General features: G+C 39.1%; 1 protein-coding gene, 1 non-coding gene and 1 pseudogene across 2 annotated transcripts in view; 1 reads left to right on the top strand and 2 right to left on the bottom strand.

The window, feature by feature from the left end:
- Positions 1-8,113: 8,113 nt before the first annotated feature.
- LOC148353642 (U2 spliceosomal RNA) lies at positions 8,114-8,309 on the bottom strand. Its single transcript, XR_015852590.1, has one exon. It is a non-coding gene; the product is annotated as a U2 spliceosomal RNA (small nuclear RNA).
- A 2,718-nt stretch (positions 8,310-11,027) lies between these two features.
- The window catches only part of LOC148353639 (semaphorin-4G-like), a 50,220-nt gene continuing 40,349 nt past the window's right edge, over positions 11,028-20,898 (bottom strand). The window contains exons 11-15 of the mRNA XM_088351536.1: positions 19,857-20,079; positions 18,015-18,130; positions 17,781-17,935; positions 14,357-14,415; positions 11,028-12,432 (exon numbers count right to left, since the gene is read on the bottom strand). Coding sequence (XP_088207662.1) covers positions 11,498-12,432; positions 14,357-14,415; positions 17,781-17,935; positions 18,015-18,130; positions 19,857-20,079 — 1,488 coding nt within the window. The 3' untranslated portion in view covers positions 11,028-11,497. The remainder of the gene's footprint in view (positions 12,433-14,356; positions 14,416-17,780; positions 17,936-18,014; positions 18,131-19,856; positions 20,080-20,898) is intronic.
- LOC148353641 (U2 spliceosomal RNA) lies at positions 16,538-16,710 on the top strand (annotated as a pseudogene).

Raw genomic sequence — 20,898 nt, 5'->3', positions numbered from 1 at the left:
CTTTGGGGGAAGGAAATGAAATTTCTCAGTCACCTGCAGAATCTACTGATATCTTTAGGTGCTAAACAAGATGTTACTTTTATTAGTTCGATTACATTCATTTCAAAATGATCTTACCAGGTAGAATGTTGTTGTTTAAAGCCACCGCCTAAATTTAAGTATGTATTATCTCATACCTGTCAACCTCTACGGCTCCATGCCCTTACAAACTGTCGTATTTTCCCTTACAAAATACAAAATAATCTTACACCATATTTTTTTTCAAACGTGTTTATTTATGTAGTTTAACATGTTATATTGTACAGTTGTTTCGTTTTATCATATATATTGTTAATTAACATTTTGTTGTGAGATACTGAGTTGCTCGACATGAATGAAGTTTATTATAAAAAGGTTCAAAAATTAAGTCGCTTGGACGTTCACTGTAGAAGGAAAAAATACATGCAAATATAATTAAGTAGATTTTTTTTATTCAAATTATGAATTCATTTTCTGCTTTAAATTATTGTTGGTAATATACTGATTAAAGTGATAATCACAAACCTGTCTTTTTTCATTTTCCCCTTTTATACTTCCATTTTTTCTTAACTTCTTTATACAACATAATAATTTGTAATATAATGCATCAAAGCAAGGGAGCCGTTTGCGAGCCGGCTCTCTTTAATGAGTTGTACCAAAAAAGCCGGTTCTCTAAAAAGAGACAAACTTCCTCTAACTACATCAACCCGTTAGCTTTGTTTGCAACGAAAAAACTGATACCGAGATAGAAGCTACCGCGGCGAACTCGTTTGACTTGATTGATTTGCCGTTTCGTGATAGTTGGTGTATACCGGATGGTACCCATAATTGAAAAATTTGCGTTTTTCCGTACAGATTTTCTTGTACGTCGTACACGTCTTAAAATGCATAATAAACGTACTTTGTACGGCAAAAACCTACAGGTTAACAGGTATGTTATCTGTACAGACCTTTGAGACTTCTTGTGATTAAGGGCTATACAAATGAACATGACTTGACTTGACTATTATATTCCCACTAGATGTTGCTGTATTATGCCGTGCTACCGAAAACGAGTACTAAAGGGATAACGGAAGAAGACAAAATACGGGACTCAAAGTGACCAGAACGCACCCTACTACTTTTGAAAAGAAGTCAAGTCAAGTCATGTTTATTTGTATAGCCCTTAATCACAAAGAGTCTTAAAGGGCTGCACAGACCACAGATTATTGCAAACCACAGACTATTATGACACCATCCCCTGATCTGAAACCTACATGAGGGCAAATAGAACACAGATATTGTCAACATAAAATATAGGTTATTCATATGCTATGGAGTAGAAGTGTGTTTTAAGCTTAGATTTAAACATTTCCACTGAGGTTGCAGATCGAATCTCAGGGGGAAGAGCATTCCACAGCACCGGGGCCCGAATGGCGAACGCTCTCGAACCTGCGGATCTCTTCTTGGCTCTTGGGATAAGAAAAAAAGAGAACAGAAACAGGACATAAAAAGAAAACAAAAAAAGTACAAAAAAATGAAAAAGAAAATAGAAAAATGAAGAAGCATGATGGTAGACAATTATGTCACCTGCCTTTAGAGGAAGATCAAGTTATGTAAAATGTAGATGCAATTTTCTTTTAACTTTATGATTTTTTTAAATGCACCTTTATATGTTAGTTCATGTTTTATTGCTTACCATTTAAATCCATATCATTTTTTAAACAAATGAAGTGTTTACCACTAGAAGGCGCTAAAGAATACATGATGTCCCTTAAGGTTTGTCTTTATCAAGATTATTTTACTTTTTAAAATATATATCTTTGAAAACTTTAAAATATTTGAAGACATCTTTTCTAATATTTTTGTAAAATGAAAGGAAAATAAACTCACAAATAGTTATAGTTTATGTGTGTTTTGATACATTTTAGTGTACTTTTTATATTGTATTTATTGATTTTACAAAAAGTAGAGTATTTAAAATGATGTGAAATTGTACGAGTATGAAAATGTTAATAAGGATAATTAATGATTTTAAATATTATTTGTCTTCTACAATTTTAAAATATAGAGTAATAATTGGCAGTAGTTTGTAAAATTACGATTATTTTTATGTATTTTTGATCAATTTCATTGTACCTTTTGTATTGTATTTATTGAATGTTATACGAGAAAATTACTGTTCTTAAAAGTGTGAAATTACAAGACTACAGAAATGTAAATAAGCATAAAATAATAGCAAAATAAATAATCATAATTAACGTATTGAAACTGTTCATTTATTAAACTTATTTAGAGTATTTATTCTTAAATAGTCAAAATAAAGCTAAATTTTAAAAACAATATTCCAAATAAGATAAACGACCTCCAAAAAGATATGTTTTTTCCAATGTACTTAAATCTTACAAATATATTGAACAAATTGAACCCCCATATCCCCCCCACTTATTTTACAAGACTTTTAAAAATGAGATTTCAATTTTTGTCTTTGTATCTAAATAGACCAAACAAAACGCATGCTGGTAACATCAATTATCCCAAATCGAACAATATTTTTTAATGACTAGAGGTTGCAGTAAAAAGAAGAAAAGAAAAGAAACTACACTTCTTGGAAAACAAAAAGGTCTACTCAATTATTTTCACTTTGACCCGCTTTTTCAATTATTAAAGGGACGCCGGTTATTATTTGACCACTAGATGTCACTGTATTCTGTCGCGCAACTGAAAATAAGTGCTAAAAAGCACGCGTGAGCATACAATCCATGGAGACTCATAGTGACCAATGTAATATTTTTTATCACTTTTTTGAGGTTCTTGGGTACCTGTAGCAGCAAGATGGCGGACAAATATGTCAACTCCCACTAAATGAGGCTCGTGTTATGTCAAATAAATGAGTATTAAAAAAATGCACCTTGGTATGATAGTGTCTCACAGACATGGGGACTTGAGACTTAGTGACTTGGACTCGAGTCGACTCGAGTCGCTGTTTTTATGACTTGTGACTTGACTTGGACTTGGCAATCTAAGACTCGGGACTTGACTTGTGACTTGACTTGCCCAAGAAAAAAATACTTGGGACTTACTTGGGACTTGAAGGTGAAGACTTGAGACTTACTTGAGACTTGCACATGTGTGACTTGGTCCCATGTCTGGACTGTCTCATCGCATTAGCTGCACCGCTTATCCTCAGCAGGGTCGCGGGGTTGCTGGAGCCCATCCCAGCAATCATCGGGCAGTGGGCATGGAACACCCTGAACTCGTTGCCAGCCAATCGCAGGGCACACAGGGACAAACAGCTCGCTCGCTCATTCACACAATTTGGACCGGCCAATCCACCTGAAATGCATGTCTATGGAATGTGGGAGGAAACCGGAGTGCCCGGAGGAAACCCACGCAAGCACAAGGAGAACATACAAACTCCGCACAGTAAGTCCAGTAGCTGGATTTAAACTGCGCCGCCGTACTGCCCGGTATGATAGTGTTTTTTTCTTATTATTTAAACCAATATTGTTTCTTTTTTCATGAATGAATCTTTTTTTCTTACTACCAAGAGGCACTGAATAATACACACTGTCCCTCTAAGTCAGGTATGTCTAAATTCTAGCTTGTGGGTTAGTTACGGCCCATGGCCTGTCATACAATTATTAACATGTGGCCCACCAGTAATGTTGACCGCAGTTTAAGATAATTTTGTACCTGTGAAAAAAACTAGACGATGGCAGTAGCCCTTTTTACACCTTGGCTCTCTGTTAGAATTTTAGCCCACTTCATGTTTGGTATGGTGACTGTAAATAAACAAAAAGGAAAGTTGACTGCAAGGGCAGCCGCTTCCAGGACAAGTGGAAACTGGAGTACTTTTTCACCAAAATCTGAAACAACTGCGTCTGCCTAGTTTGCCCAGAAACTCTGTCCGTTTCCAAAGAATATGATATCAAGAGGCACTGCCAAGACATGCTGGCAAGCTAACTTAAAAGGGACACTGTTAAAAGGTGAAGCAACTTGAAGGTGTTTTAATGGCATAGCAGGGCTTTTTCAAGAGACCCTGCGAGTCAAATGAAAATGCTACAAAGGCGAGTTGTGGGTCGCCAAGCAATTCAAACCTTCCACGGAGGGTGAATTTATGAAAGACTGTTCAAAAAATGCCAGGCTGAATAGTTAGCCCTCACACATTTTCATCTTACCAAATTTGGCACGCTTTCTGAAATGTTTGGACACCCTTACAGTTGTTCGTTTTTCAGGACCTTACAAAAAAAAAAAAAACATATATGCAATCAAAATAGAAAATTATACACCTTTTAATTCCAAGTCAATTCCCACTATGGTCTCACCAAGAATATACCTTGGGAAACTGTTAACGAAAGTCAAGTAACGGCACAAGAAAAAAGTAAAAAAAAAAAAAAAAAAAAAAAAAAAAAAAAAAAGCAACGAGGAGCACAGGGAAGGTTGAAGAGGAGGTTTTGTTGAGAGCAAAATGCAGAAAAACAAGTGCAATTCTGTTATTTTGAACAGCAGCGAATGTCCCGCGGGCATGAAGCAGCATGCAAAAAGAAAAATACGGGCAGGAACAATAACAACATGAAAGCTGTGTCATAAGTGGCGATAAATGGGGAGATTACTGACAAGAAATATTGTCTAACTTAAAATGCTCCTCTCTTTAGCACTTTTGTTAAGTCTTTTGTAAAACAAAGTTCCTGATTTTTACACCTTACAGTGTCAAAGGCAGTGAAAAAAAATCATATAATGCCTTGGCCTTAGAATGAAATTTGCATTGTGAGCAATGATTTATGAATGTGTCCACAGAGTAAATAGAAAAAGTCATCAGACTGATAAAAGCATGTCAAACTCAGTTTGGCTCTGGGGCCGAATCCAGATCAGTTTCTTTGGTGGGACGGATCAGTCCAGTATCTTTGTTTTTCAGTACTATGTTTTATCATTCAGCCCATACTTTTTAGCCTACCCCACAAATGATAACCAGACATTTATTCAAAAATAATGGGGAAAAGAAGTGATTTTCATGTTTTGCATTGAATGTGTTAACAAATTATTTATTTTAACTGTTGAACAATTCAGCTTTACATCTGAAACAACTCACCACAGTAAACAAACTCAATTAGGAGCTATAAATACAAATAGGCTTTCCCCAAAAGTCATACTGCTTTGAATGAAATAACAAAGAAACAAGAAATGAGAGTTTTAACAGTGAACGGGCAATAACATCAAATACACCAGGTATGTCCAAAGTCCGGCCCGGGGGCTAGTTTCAGCCAGTGATATTTTTACTAGCCTGTGGTCTCTGTCATAAAAATATAATATGTGGCCCACCAGTAATGTTGAGCACAGTGAAAAATAAATTTGTACAAAAAATAAATAATAATAATTTATAATTTCCCCAGATGATGGCGGTAACTCTTTAGTCACCTTGCCCTTTTCTTTCTGTAAGAATTTTAGCACATTTCATTTCTGACATGGCAATTGTAGATTAAAAAAAGGAAAGTTGAATGTGAGGGCCACCACTTCCAGGACCAGTGGAAACTACTGTGTCTTCTAATATGGCAAGAGACTGTGGCCGTTCAAAGGATACAATACCAAGAGGCACTGCCAGAAGAAACATGCTGACCACAAAAAGCTAACTGGAAACGAATGCTAACCGGAAACTGTTTCAACGGGACAGCAGCGCTTTTTTACAAGACCTGCAAGTCAAATGAAAATGCTACAAAGGCAAGCTATGAGGTCATGACGCTGATCAGCAAGCACTGCAAACTTTTCACGGAGGGAGAATCTTTTAAAGACTGTTCAAAGAATGACAGGCTAAATAATCAGCCCTAACAGATTTTCAGCTTACCAAATCTGCCGCGCTTTCTGAACAGTTCGGACACCCCTGAAATACACCTACCATTGTGGGCCTACTGAAACTGAGATGACGCACCACATTATTGTTATAAACGTAAAACCAGATACATCTTATCTTAAATAATGCGCATGGACAAATGCTGTGCTATATCCTCTCTCGCTCTCCAATAGCAGGTGTAAAATCCCGAGTATCAAGACATTTAATAATGCTGTTCAAAAGTTAGTTCATTAACCTTGGACGTTTCTTTCTATTTTTATTGTTGATCACAGAGAACTCCAAGTAGACCCAAACATGGATAGAACATTAGCTGGACCAGCTCAGTAGCCTAGATGGTAAGGCGCCCGCTTTGAGACTGGGAGGTCGGTGGTTCGCGCCCCGGCCGAGTCATTCCTAAGACTTAAAAAGTGGTCGGCGGCGCCCTCTGTTGGCTGCGGCTGCATCGGCTCGCTACAACGGGTCAGGTGCAATCGACATTTCGTTCTGTGTACATTGTTACACAGAATGACAATACAAGGAAATTATTATTATTATTATTATTACATAAGCTCACTTACACCTTTACTGCCCTCTAGTGATCAGAAGAAGCATTTGGTTTTTACTTATTAGAAACATAACTTTGATGAAAAAAGCGCTAGATACCTGGTTCCCTTTTTTTGACGTACTCAGAAGTTTACAGTTACGTCTTATTAACTCATCCTGCGGGCCATATGTTTGACATGGCTGATCTAATAGCAGTACCCCTGTCATTAAATTCTAAACTTTACAATTTAGAAAAACATTACATCTTTTAAAATCTTGAGAACACAGTCCAAAAACTTAACATTTGCGCAATCATATGTTCAATTAGAAAAATAAATGACCTTGTTTTCAACAGTGGTATGGCCCTATCGTTCAGTGTCCTTTTTTTGTCCTCAGTGTCTTATCTGCACATTGTAATCCTCATAAACATAGAACTACCTCAGATTTAATTTGAGTCTTTTAGTGCCCTCTAAATGAATATTTTTCTACAGCTTTAAAGGGACAGCGTGTATTATTTATTATTGTTTAGATATTCCAAGTATAAAAAAAAAAACTTAATTAAAAAAAACAATATTGATTTGAATAATAAGCTAACGTACATAAACATGCATTTGTTTTAATACTCATAAAGATCAAGAATCTTTATCTTATTTTTACAATAAATGAGGCTCAGGTAGAGAGCTGGCATTGTCTGCCATCTTGCTGCCACGGGTAAAAAAGAAACCTTGTGAAATGCTGACAAAAAAATAAGAAAATGTGTGCTTTTTGTTGATGTTGCATCTCCGTAGATTGTATTCTTTCTTGTGATTCGTAGCACTTGTCGCTGTATTGTGTACTGCCACAGAAAACATCTAGAGGACAAATATTACACAATGTCCCTCTGAATAAATCAAATATAAAAATTTTTTGCACAATGAATGCCCCAGCTATTGAAAATGCTCCCTGATATTTATTCTTTAACTTCAGTTTAAAATTGACTGCTAAATTCTGAGGGAAAAAAAACAAAAAAATGATTTAAAGTCAAACATTAATCATCTTTATTAAATTCATATTTAAAATGATTAATGATGTTTTAATACAAAATACAAACCTTTTGAAAGTTCCTGTTGAGAAATATAACACGTTTTTCGTTTGCCAATCAGTTCTTTATATTAATGTATTTAAATATTTTTTTAAAGATAGTTTGTTTTTTGTTATTGTTAAACTGACCTGTTTATTAAATGCATTGTTATTGACAGTGTCTGAAATGCCTGCTCGGACGCCCGGGGCGTGCATCTTTTACGTCGGGCGTACAACTTACAAAATGTCTCCGCCCGGGTGGCCGACAACTTTTTCAAGACAAAAAAACCCCCCCAAATGTTTTTTACTTTTTAAATCAAATAAAACGTTTGTTTTATTCCAATTTCGAAATCTTCGTTCGGTTTGGAAATTTCGGAATTTAAGTTCGTTTAGCAATTTGCATACTCGGCAGCCAAACAGAAGCCTGCATCGAATAACTTCGTGCTTCCGGACTTTTCCGAGCGTTATAAGGTCGTGCATTTCATTCCATTTGCATATCAATTTCCAAAGTAGATGCACAGAGGGGGGGGGAATTTTTTAAGGGTTATTGTTCTATCTTCTTTATTCGTTATCCATTATCCGTTATCGGTCAGTTCATAATACGCTACAAAGCCTAGGAGCCGGGATTCTTACTCTCAGCCAAAAGGCCAAGCTAAGGTCCTAGCCCTAAAGCCTTGCTGCGATCATTGCGAATGCACCGATCCCGGAGGTACTGCAATACCGGGCCGGTGCGTGGAGTGGACAGAGCAAGCTCTTATTCCATCTCCGGATTGCAAAAATCAATGATCAAAGGCGATTTACAGTTGACATCGTAGATGCACAGAGAACACAAGAAAAATGGATAGGTTAGGAGTCAAGCTAAAACCTCAGCCCCAGAAGAAATATTCAAAAGAAGCTAACAAAATTCATGACGCTACAAAACGTAAACGTACATTAAAAGCATCGTGGAAGGGGGAGTTCACGTGGCTTGTAGCAGACGACCCAACGCAAACATTGCATGAATGAAGATGAGTAAATACAGGTACATACTGATGGCAGATGGAAAACAGCGATGTCATATATGTGCAATGAATGTTATAAGTAGATTTATAATAAACATAATTTAAAAAGGTTGTTCTGTTATATATTCTGATTATCAATCCTTAATTCTTTGCAACAATGGGTTTTTTGCGGTTAGTCGTCTTATTGTGTTTCAAGTGGTGAAAAATGAGGCAGGCAACTTTATGGCTGGGCAGGCAACTTTTCAGAGTTGTCTGCCCTGGTGTCCAGTTTCAGACACTGTTATTGAGTAAGAGGAATTTAGTGTTCATCATCATCATTATTATTATTATTCAAAACCAGATTCTGCACTTTATCATGGAATTTAAGACAAATGCATGCATTTAGCAGTCTGATGTTTTTCTTATAGCACAAAAATATTATGCAAAGCTTCACAGAGAATGTTCTCAGTGGAAAATTCATTAAGTCATCGGCAGAGAAACTGGAGGAACCAATGAAATGCATAGAAATGGAAACAAACTTGCAGCTGTTAGTAAGTTTTTGTGAAGATTGTCCTTCAAGGACTATGAATTTGACTGCATGAATGAAAGCAAAGTCACAGCATGTCCCACGACAACAAGGTTCCTTATTTTTTTATTTTTTTTGTGAGCGACACATTTAAAAAATGCGGCGATTAAACGTTGGCCCACTGCCTTCCCTATTTGAGTCAGCCACACACACACTCCATTTACGGTATATCCAGGGAATAGTCCGACTGGGATAAGACACAAGGATCGTTTTTGCGTATCTTTCCACTCTGTGCGAGAAGTTCGTAGTTGCAGAATAACCCGGATGATAGAAACAACGCAGTAATAAAGTATATTATTGGAAGGGATATACGTGCACGTGTTCTCGGAAAATAAAACGTTGAACGCAACGCTTTCAATCAGACTGCACACAGTCGGACTGAGACCTGGATCGGATTTCTGTGCATGTTTGGTTACATGGCTTTACAAAACCAGAGTAGCAGCAATAGTCCAATTGCAATTAAAAAAAATTGAATGCATGTAAAAAAAAAACACACAATAACTGTAACGACAAATACTTGATGATTTTCTATGCGTCTACGCCGGCAACAAAGACCTCAGAAACTAATATTCAATTATCCATTTGTCAGCTAGACTTTTTCCAATAAAGTTTTATAAATAAGAATCTAACTAATTGTTCACTAAATGACCAAGAGCAATATAAATCTATTGAGAGATTCCTGTGGAATACAAGTTACACATGATGCATTTTTTAAATAATCAGCGGGTTCTTTATGACATATAAATATACAAGGCAAAATTGCAAGTTCAATGAACACTATAATGTGAGGAAGTGTTGTGGTTCAGGGTCGAAACGCCCAGTGACGGTTGGACACCACCTGATGACATCTTCTCCTGTTTGAAAGCTAGAGTCACTTTTTTTGGGTGACTGTTAAGAGGAGCACTATTTTTGTGTATGTTATAATTTGTTCCTAAGTGTCCACAGCTACAAGTGTTAATTTAACACTTTTGAGTGTTACATTGTTTTTTAAACAATGGTGTTTCTCCAGCCCTCCTAACGATATAGTGTAAGACAGGGGTTTCAAACTCATTTAAGGTCGAGGGCCACATGGTAGAAATTAAACACTATCTCGGGTAAAGGACTAGTATATTAATGGCATTAAAGTGTACCTTAGCGGGAGAGATGGAGGTCTTTACAGAGACTCGCAATTAAATCGTGATTCAGGGAGTAAAATTTGATTATAAAATGATTATTGAGCGTTTTTTTCCCCCTCAAGATCTTTTTCCTTCACTAAGACTAAATTCCTTGTAGTGTTTATCAACTGAGCATTTGTAAAAAAAAAAAAAATTAAAATTAAGAAAATAAAAAAGCATAATAATTGAATTCATTTCCACCAGAGTTAAATTAAAACTCATGCAGACTAGAAGTGACAAAAAAGCTGACTTAATCAATGATTTAATAGATACAAATGTTCTTTTTATGTATTAATGAAAATGTTTATATATGATAGGTGAACTTCGCTGTTACACTTCATATCTGTTATAGAAAGGAGCTAAAAATTCTTCAAAGACAACCAGGCGCTTTTAAAAATTTCCATCCGTGATGTTTAATAAAGTAACATCGGAATGGGCTTTTCAATGTTCTCTGGTTGATTAAAGGTAGATGGAAAATACAGCTACAGTGTGTGCTTTGCAAGTTGAGCATGGCTTTGACTACATTTTTAAAAACTGTTAATGTTTGACACAATGCAGCTTGTCCTTCTCTTGTAGTTCTCTCAGCATCGTCTCGGGGGCCACGTAAATTGTTGTCGTGGGCCACATTTGGCTCACGGGCCATGAGTCTGACACATTTTGTTTAAGCTATCTATATTGTTAAGTTATTTGGCTCACCTGTGGCTCATGGCGTCGTGGCAGAAGGAAAATCAATATGTACAGAACAACTTCAAAGTATTCACGGGCATGTATTACATATATGTGTTTGGTTGGATCCCTTAACCGCTAGGGTCATTCAAGCACCATTTCCTGTGGTGTGTCTTGGGCAAGTACAGCCTGGTGGTGCCCGTTCCTCTCCAGGCCAACAAACGCTTCCACCAAGTTTCTAACTGGGGACCTTTGGCGTGTTAGGCGAATGTGCCAACCACTGCACTGCAGAAGCTGATATTCCAAATGCTTCAATTATACCTTCAGTTTTACTTTGGATGCACCTTTGTAGGCATTTTAAAGTACCAGGTGACCTAAAACGGGTTAATATGAAGTAAAATTTGAAAGTGCTAAATTAACTCTCAATGGTGTGGAAGTATTGTTTCTGGAATGTCCCTTGGAAAATAAACAGTAACCTGCTAGTTCTGTTAGTTCACATGGAAGGTTACAAGTTCTTACATTTTTCAAAATTTCCAAGCATAATTCCTCTGTTTTTTTCCCTCAAGGCTACACATTGCTTGAAGTGAGGTAGAACATTCCAGTCCTCCATTCATTCCTTCTCCCTCATTTCCTTTCTTTTCCTTCCCCCCAAAAAGTTGCTCGAAAAGGGCCTCCTGTCCCCCAGTTACACGGAGCTCTCGTCGGGTCTGGGCATCAACTGAGTACCTTTTCGTTTCTCCAAGATTTTGCTTAACTCATCTTTGAAGGATGAGACATATTCCCCGTCGGTATGGGTAAGCAAAACATAACTGTTCCCATTCATCCTCCGCAGGACGCTGGGCAGGGTGGCCGAAAAGCCGTTGGGGAAGTTATATTCGGGTGGTGTGGGAAGGGGAGGAGCCGGGGGAGGCTGGGTGGTCTTTGTGTAAGCTTCACCTGGGACGATCTGCAGGAATCCTCGGTCGTGAACGTCGCAGTTTTGCGGCCTGGAGAGGCTGTCGTGAACGTCGTGTCCGTTATTGGAGATGGTTTTGAGCTCCAAGTGGGCCAAGTTTCGCTTCCGCTTCCTGTAGTTTCTCTTCCCGCCCTGGTAAGTCGCAGCTGCAATTGGAGGAGAGTACTTCCCTCGAGTGCCCACTCTCAGACAGAATCCTAGGTAGAACAACACCACGGAGAGAACTACGCACAAACTGCCCAGGATGGTAATGAGGGACAGATACACCGCTTCCATACTCTTGCCAGAAAGCAGCTCTGAGCGTGGCAGGTCAGGCACCGGGGCTGGCGTCCCCTCAAAAGGGGTAGGCAATGGTAAGGCAGTGAAGCGGTGGTGAGGACTTTCTTCCGTGAGCGGGAGCTCGGGGTGGACCGTGACGTTGTAGATAACTGTGATGACGTGGATGTCATTCTCCACAGCGTAGCAGGTATAAACGCCGCCCTGGTCCAGGCGGGCTCCGATGATAAGAAGCCCGTCCGTGCCGGTCCGAAAGCCGGAGCTGAGGCCGTAGCCGTGAAGTTCCCGGTCGGCAAGAGTCCACAGCGGGACGGCCAGGTTGGAGGCGAGCTCACATTGCAGGAGCACGTCGTCACCCACTCGGACAGAGCGGGTCCGCGTGGAAACATCTGTCAGAGTACATTTTAAAAAAATATGATTTTGGTACTTGCAATTGTCTCACACGCACCCCAAACTCTTTACCAAAAATCAGTATCAAATTTTGTTTAACTTTTTATCAGCTCAGACGTTGCGTTTGAATGTAACAGGAATCAAAATGCTTCACGGCGGTGAGAAGTTGAATCCTAACCACTGGACCAACAGTGGTATACAATAGGTGACAAACAAGTAGGCATTCGATTTTATTTCATTATCACACTATTTTTATTCAAGGTACCAGAGAATGTTAATTTTGTTGTGCTTTTCACATGTTACAATGACAATAAATGTAATTATTTTCTTCCATTCTAAGCATTGTAGGTGACAAACGTTGTTGAATATGTGTGCCCATGATTAAAATCATTCATTGAAAACATAAACTATTAACACAATACCAACATCAATTTCACGATGTATTTATTTAAGACTGATGTCCGCAATTTGAAACTTTGTTACCTTCTGCCGCCATCTCCTGGCTTAAAGTCATGATTGCAGCTTATTCAACAGTTGTGTGCCTACTGTTGTTTGTCATTTTTATTATTACGCACGGTTTACATCATTGTCACTATTGGCTAATAACGTTGCTTTTCTTTAATTTCCACACCCTTTAGGGTGGATCCGTCATTTGTAACCTAGGAGATTTAATCAAAAGAAATTCCCGAATGTAGGACCTCTAGAACAAACTAGAATTTTTGCATCTCGAAGATTTTTATCAGAAGCTAAGACATATTTCATGTTTATATGATTCCTTTCCCTACGTGTTTCTTTTTAACTGTTCACTATTTCATATTTTGTCTAAAATCAACCGAATGCCCCTAGTTACGAAGTTGACCCCTGATATAAAGTACATGTCAAATGAAAGAACAATAATAGTAGGTATAAGGTAATGAAATGATCAACAATGTTTCAAAAACTGAAGGAACACTATTTCCCTTTTAGAGTGATATTACTGTAATACCAAAATAATACATTAAAAAAAACATTAAAAATTGTGAGCTTTTAAAAACGTTACCGCTAATTGCCGTTTGTGTGTAAATTGCGGCGCATTAGAACACATGTAACAACTGAAGTACCATCTAGCTTGCAATCGGCTTCGGTTGGTGCAGATAAATACGATTCAGAATTGCTCAAGTCCCTAATCATCCACTTCAGTGATTGCAAATGAGTTAGAGTTCTGCTAAGTATTCTCTCATAAAGGTGCCAAAGAAAGAAGACGAAAAAAACAGGTTTCGAACCAAAGTGACACAAAACAGTAAACGACATCTAGGTGCCTGGGTGTTCGCATTCACTATTTACAAAAGTCTGGCTGGAAGAGAGAGAAAGAACATCAAACGTTGAAGACTAAACCAGCAGATTGACCATTTGTTTCTTAATACATATATATTTTATTAACGAATATTAGTAATTTTTTTGTTCTCACAATCAAAGCCTCAGCCTTGAGTTTTTTTATCGCTTCTACCAAAAATTTTAATCCCAAATCCATGTTTTTATTACAGAAGTATTACAAGGTAATACCCTTGGAGACAACGTCCGCTGCGTTATATCTCATCAAACCAAACCTTGAAATCTCACACGCATATTAAACATCAAAGACTATCCAAAGTTTTCAACTTTCACTTTCAGCCATCTTATCAGCTAGCAGCTAGCGCAGCCCCAAACGAGAAGCTGCCACATTTGATCTGATTGAAACTGCAAAGAAGGATGCAGCATTCGCCTGCCACGAATATCAAGCAGATCTCCCTCAGAATGGGATTAAATGAACAGAGACAAGAGTGTGCGCATAATGAACTTTCAAAAAGGGCCTACCAAGACGGCATATTTTTTTGCACAACTTTTTCATTTCAGTTTCGTCAGTGGTCTTCATTGAGATCAAACTTTTTGTAGATTTCAACAAACCTGCTCGGGTGTTCTCACACCCTCTTCTGCCTTGCCGGATGTCCTGGATTAATGTGGATCTGCAAGAGTGAAGCAAAGAAATACATGAGGGCAAAGGGTAGCAATCATAGCAAAGAAACCAGGAACAAATGGTCCACAGTAGGTTCTGTCTAAGTAACCGTTTGATTTGCAGTGCGGGTTAGCTCCTGGCACAAGGATGACATCATTGTGCCTAAGGTAAAATGCAGTGGCGGACTGCGACGGCCTAAAAACATCTGAATCAAGTGATCTAAATAAATTATATTTTGTCCATCACTATTTATTAAATAATTCCAAATTGTCTGTCGGCTTCCTTTTATTGATTCTACGTAGTTGTGCTGCTTCTAGATGTGTGCCTTCATATTCTAGCAGTTAAGAAATCCCATTTCAACCATTAGTTGTTCCTAGGCTCGTAAATCAACCCGGAGGCCTTCATATTAAATTCTGAGGCCCTTGTAAGTCTTCAATAAAGTTGTTGGTTTAACCAATCTGATTGTGAGTTGGCATCTGAGAGCGCTCTAGAGGGCCTTGATAAATGTCACTAGTTTCACAAACTATTATTGGCCAAGGGGCGGTAATCCACCAAAACAATCATGCAGATAGACGTTAAAGTTTAAATGACCAAGCTGCTCAAGAATTTAATAAAGTTGTCTTAATTTAATTGTTAAGGGTCAGACAACTCTGAAGCGAGCAAGCCTTTTGCAATCGGGAACATGTTTGTCCAACCCTTTAAGCATCAAGGCAACATCTGAAACCCAAGCCTAAGCGATCAGAGTTTTGGGCCAGTCGGGCCTAAGACGTCAATGATCACTTTCAGCTCCGGCCAAGGCAGACTTTTTTTAATAAACATCCACCAGTCATTATTTTTCTTTGTCTATGTTTATACAGTCTTGTTTAACTTAGATTACAAAGTAGTCCACATTGCCAGCTCCCTGAGCGGACCGTGCTCGGCAGAGGGCGTCTCCCGCAGCCTAAATAACTGCACCCGCGTCCTAACATATCAAAAAGAAAAAAATTCACTTCCGATTGCCAGATCATAGAGCCGCTTCATTCATGAATGACACATCCCTAATTCAGACTGGAGCTGAATGCCTAGGGGTAAACTGCACGGTCCCCCACTGGTAAAATGTGATAATAAATGCGAAAGAATTGAAATAAAAGTGGGAATTTAATTAAGAAAAATGTGCCTGGAGTTATGCAGTTCAAACCATATTGTGGCAACCAAAATTGCTCGGAGTACACAGCTGTTAACTGTGTTTAATTTCAGCACAGGGTTGTTTCTGCCAACAGAAAGATTACTTCGAACTCCTTGAAAAGGACACTGCAATAGGGCACAACATTTTCTAGGCTAGTTAAAAGGCGAACGGTATCTTTTTGATCACCTCATCTGATAACGCACACATGTGCATGCAGATGCAAGCGAATTCGCCTACAGCAGGGGTGTCCAAACTTTTCAGAAAGCGGGCCAGATTTCGTTATCCGAAAATGTGTGAGTGCCGATCGAATTCTCTCCACCATTTTAATGACACAGTCTTTAATACATTCTCCCTCCGCGAAAGGTTTGCAGTGTTAGGCAATCAGTGTCGTAAGCTCGTAGCTTGCCTTTGTAGCATTTTCATTTGACTCGCGGTGTTCGTTTTTTTGGTTTCTCCCTACCGAAAGTGTGCCAAGGAAGCAAAATCTGCTGTAGATTTAATTTCCTTTTTTTGATCTACCAACAGCATTACGCCATTCAGACAGTCAGGTAGGTTATTAACCTACAATACAATAGACATAATTTACTTTGTTTTCATTTCAAGTACAAAATAAAAATATAAAGCAATAAAATAATATATATATATATATATATATATATATATATATATATTAAAGCCACATTCACTATCCTAACTCCTCACAAACATTTGAAAGGAATAACTACAATACCCATAAGTACCCGGAAGTGTGACCGTGCCGAGTTTTAACATTAGCGAACAGCAAAACTTAACTAAAACAGCGTGCTCACAGAAATAATAACAACAGTCAAACTGGAGCAAAATGAAGGAGGACTTTCAGTATTGGTGGCGTTTTAAGTTCTAGCTGCTGGTGGTGAGCCATAGTCTGCAGCCCAACGGCATCTGCTTCACGGCCAGAAATTTCTGGCAAGGCTTTGATGCTAGGTCCTTAGCTTGGCCTTTTGGCCTTTACGATAGCAAGGCTTTGATGCTAGGTTCTTAGCTTGGCCTTTGAAGTCACTATCTTTGATTTTTGCATTTCGGAGATGGAATATGAGCTTGCTCTGTCCACTCCACGCATCGGCCCGGTATTGCAGTACCTCCGGGAACGGTGCATTCGCAATGATCGCAGCAAGGTTTTAGGGCTAGGACCTTAGCTTGGCCTTTTGGCTGAGAGTAAGTGTTACGGCTCCTAGGCTTTGTAGCGTATTATGAACTGACCGATAACGGATAATGGATAATGAATAACGAAGATAGATCAATAACCCTTAAAAACCCCAAAACCCCTCTCTTGACTCGAGCTCCAATGCATATTAACGTGCGCACCCCCGTTTTAAATTCTGGAAGCTCAGTTGTTTCGGAATTTTGGTGAGAAAATAATAAAATTTTCTGCCCTTGCAGTCGACTTTTTTTCTTTCTTTCTTTTTTTTACAGTCGCCATGTCGGAACTGGAGACAGTTGTCAAAGGGCTACTGCCACCATCTGGTGAACCGGTGAAATTTCTATTGTACACATTTATTTTACACAGCAGTCAACTTACTGGCGGGCCACATATTATTAATTTTATGACAGAGGCTGCAGGCCAGTAAAAAATTCATCACAGGCCGTATCTGGCCCGTGGGCCGGACTTTGGACTTGCCTGGCCTTTTGTATCCATGTATGTTAAGAGATTGTGGTTTTGTTTCCCAAATCTGCAAGAATGTTGCACCCTTAATTTGTTTATATTTAAAAGCTCTTTTGACTCACTCACTCACGATTTTGGCGTTCTCGCCGTCGCGATTCGTGTTAAAATTCCCGATGCATACAATGTTTTGCGATTTTGGTCAGCGAGGTTTTCAATCATTGCACTAATATACACCGTAAGTGTATAAAATGGGCAACGGTTATCTGCGAATAAATACGGTAGCTCTTACTGTAGTTTTAATTCCTTGCGCGTTTCTGTCCAGTGCGCCTTACATATATGAAAGATATGACAAAATACTATTTTTGGGGGGGGTGCGCTTTACTGTGTGGAAAATATGGTATATATTTTTTAAACATACTGAGTATAGTTTTCATGGGTACAAATTATTGCTACAAGTACATTTTTTTAGTACAACTAAAAAAATGTTCCTTTTACACAAAGTATTTACAAGGGTAGTTGTTCCACTCATTTACTCTCTTATTTACACGGTAGGAGAAGGAACACTCACTTGTTCATAGACGTAATGACATCCACGCACTCATATCCACTCCAGGCGCAATGGGGGTCCCTTGCTAAGATACAGTCATAGCAGGAAGCATACCTACGGCAGTTGAACAGAGGCAGCTGCACCACGCCCGAAGGAGAGCCCACATATATGCTCAACTGTCACACAAAGCACAAATAAAAAACATATTAACACGGAAGAGTGCATGTGTGTGTGGGTGCAGATTGGACACACTACCTGGTTAAGAGAGATGAGGACATTGTCCACAGGCTGCGGTTCATGGAAGAGCTGAATCTCCTCAATAATATGCAGCTGACCCTCGACAAGTACGGCTTTGTGCAGCCAGCCTTCATCTGAGAGGCACAAAGGTAAATGATGTCGAACTACAGTATGTGCTATAACACATTAAGTCACAGTCATAAAAAGTACCACATTTTATGGACTTAAAGTTTCACCCAAAAACCTAATTTGAAAATTTTAACAAGCACCTCAGAAACCGTGACCCTTATAAACGGACAAAACTGTAAATGGGTTACCATACTTGTGCAGTTTTTGATCAGTTAATAAACTTTATCGCTGACCACAATTGCATAACAATGGTGGCCACGGGTATCAAGCTGGATTGCAATGGTGAGAGCATCGAATTTCTATAGTTTGCTAGGGACATGAATGTGTGTTTACAACTGCATAACATTAGATGCAATGGAACTCAAACCCGGATTGCGGCGGGAAGAGCATTGGATCCAACCCACTAGACCACTAAAAACAACACGTGAAAAAGGTATTAAGTCTTATCTCATCTCTCATCTCATTAGCCGTACCGCTTATCCTCAGTAGGGTCGCGGAGGGCTGGAGCCCATCCCAGCAATCATCGGGCAGTGGTCAGGGGACACCCTGAACTGGTTGCCAGCCAATCGCAGGGCACACAGGGACAGACAACTCATTCGCTCATTCACACCTAGGGACAATTTGGACCGGCCAATTCACCTGAAATGCATGTCTTTGGAATGTGGGAGGAAACCGGAGTGCCCGGAGGAAACCCACGCAAGCACGGGGAGAACATACAAACTCCGCACAGAAAGTCTGGAGCTGGATTTGAACCCACGACAGGTTCCCATGACATGAACTGTGCCGCACAAGCGCTAACCACTGCGCCGCCGGTCTTATCTCATTATTTTAAAAACCTACGACCAAGCATTTCCTTCTATATTTCACGATGAGCAAATTACTTCCCACCATGCCTTTCTCTTCATTCAGTTCAGAACTACCAAATTAGTTTCCACAATGGTTTTCTCTTCATTCAGTTCAGAATCTTGTGCTCTTTATAGAGACTTTGCAAGTATTGTTCAGTGGTCCTCAAACTTTTGTCTACCAGAGACCGCTTTAATATCTGAAGAATATTTCTTGTGGCCCACCCCAATAATAACATCAACAATTTGCGACTGTATAAAAGTAGTGTGATGATGTATAAAACTGAATTCCTCTACATATCCTAGCAAATAGGATCCAGGATTTGATTCCTGTTGCATCCAATGGTATGTAATTGTGAACAGTGAGAACTGATCAATCAAAAATACTGTACTTTTTATTTTTTGTGCATCCCTATAACTTACTGTAGCCTTAATTCCAAGCACCTTACAGTCCAGTGCGCCTTTTATATGAAAAATTATATCACAAAAGACAATGTTTGGGGGGTGCAGTGCACCATATAATCCAGTGGCCCTTATAGTGCGGAAAATACAGTATTTATTTAATCATGTAGTAAAAGAAATCTATTTCAAATAATACCAGTAATTCTTAATAATATCAAGCTGTGGAATAGTAAATGCAGAGAAACTGCAATTTTTGTAGTTGTCTTTTAACATTCTCCACAGCTCTATATTTGTGTTGCTACCCACAAAGAGATTTAAACTATTCATATAGGCTGAGGCATTGATATAAATTTTAGTGGATAACATCTATTATTCACAATTTCTCTTCATTTGCATGGATTCTACAAATAGCCAGGGTTCACGGTGAGTGAAGACTGTTCTGAGGTAACTGTTGGAAAATGACAAGCAGCTTCCTTCTGGTGCCCACCTGTTCCCAAGTACATTACATGATATTTTTGTCCGTCCAACCCTTGGACTCCGCTCACGGCCATGTGTATGTATTCTGTGGTTCTTCTGAACAGAAGGGGTCGACGGTCGAAAGCCTGGACCTGCTGTGACATCAGTGGGTGCCTTCGGACAAAGTTGAGAACCTCATCGGGTAACGAAGTGGACACGTTGATCCCTCTTGCCCTCATGGAGTCCGTAATACACTGAGGGCAAAGAAAGTGTTGAAATATACAAGCTGAAAGTGACAAAAGCACACACTTTTAACTTTATGTTCATTTATGTGCCCTACAGTGTGTCGATTATAGAGAATACAGTAACCACTCGCTCTATCACGGTTCACACTTTGTGGATTTTGAATTGTTTTTGTCATTGATATCAACATATCATGCATTTGTTCTGCAGTAAACAGCACAGAGCGAATGCTATTACAGGGCAGATTGTATGTGAGTGTGTGTCTGTTGGGTGGGCGTGACTGCCTGTGTGCACGACTGCTAGGGGCTGGTGTACGCTGTCAGTCAAACAGCGGGTCAGGCGTACAAGTCAATGTGGCCACCAAAGTAAACTGAGAAGCACGGGGAACAGATAACTTTTAGCGGATCCTTACATTTACATTTGACCAGGAGCTACAACTCGTGGTAAACAGCTACATGAGGGACGGTTGTATTTTAATCATCATGGAGACCTGGTCAATTCGAGGATACCCGATGCTAGCATACACTAGCCAGTCTTACACTGAAAAGAGAAGCCCTTCAGCTTCGTCCAATAAAGACCATTCATTTGACTGCAATTCTGTGTTTATATTTGCTGGTCAAAAGATGTTATTTTGTTACAGTTGAATAATCTCAGTCGATAAGGGCGTAATATTGTGGTAAGTTTGACTCTTTGGGGCTTTTATGAAGGGGCGTCGCTATTTCGGGGATTTTTATCTTTCCCGGGGGTTTTGCCCCTGGTTAACCACAATAACTGAGGTAACACTGTATCTTAGCAAACGAGAGTTTGAGTAGTTTTACGAAGATCATACT

The sequence above is a fragment of the Urocampus carinirostris genome, chromosome 13, assembly GCF_059441175.1.
Source record: "Urocampus carinirostris isolate Australia breed hairy pipefish chromosome 13, RoL_Ucar_1.0, whole genome shotgun sequence".
Lineage (NCBI taxonomy): Eukaryota > Metazoa > Chordata > Actinopteri > Syngnathiformes > Syngnathidae > Urocampus > Urocampus carinirostris.
This window is presented reverse-complemented; position numbering and strand designations above follow the sequence as displayed.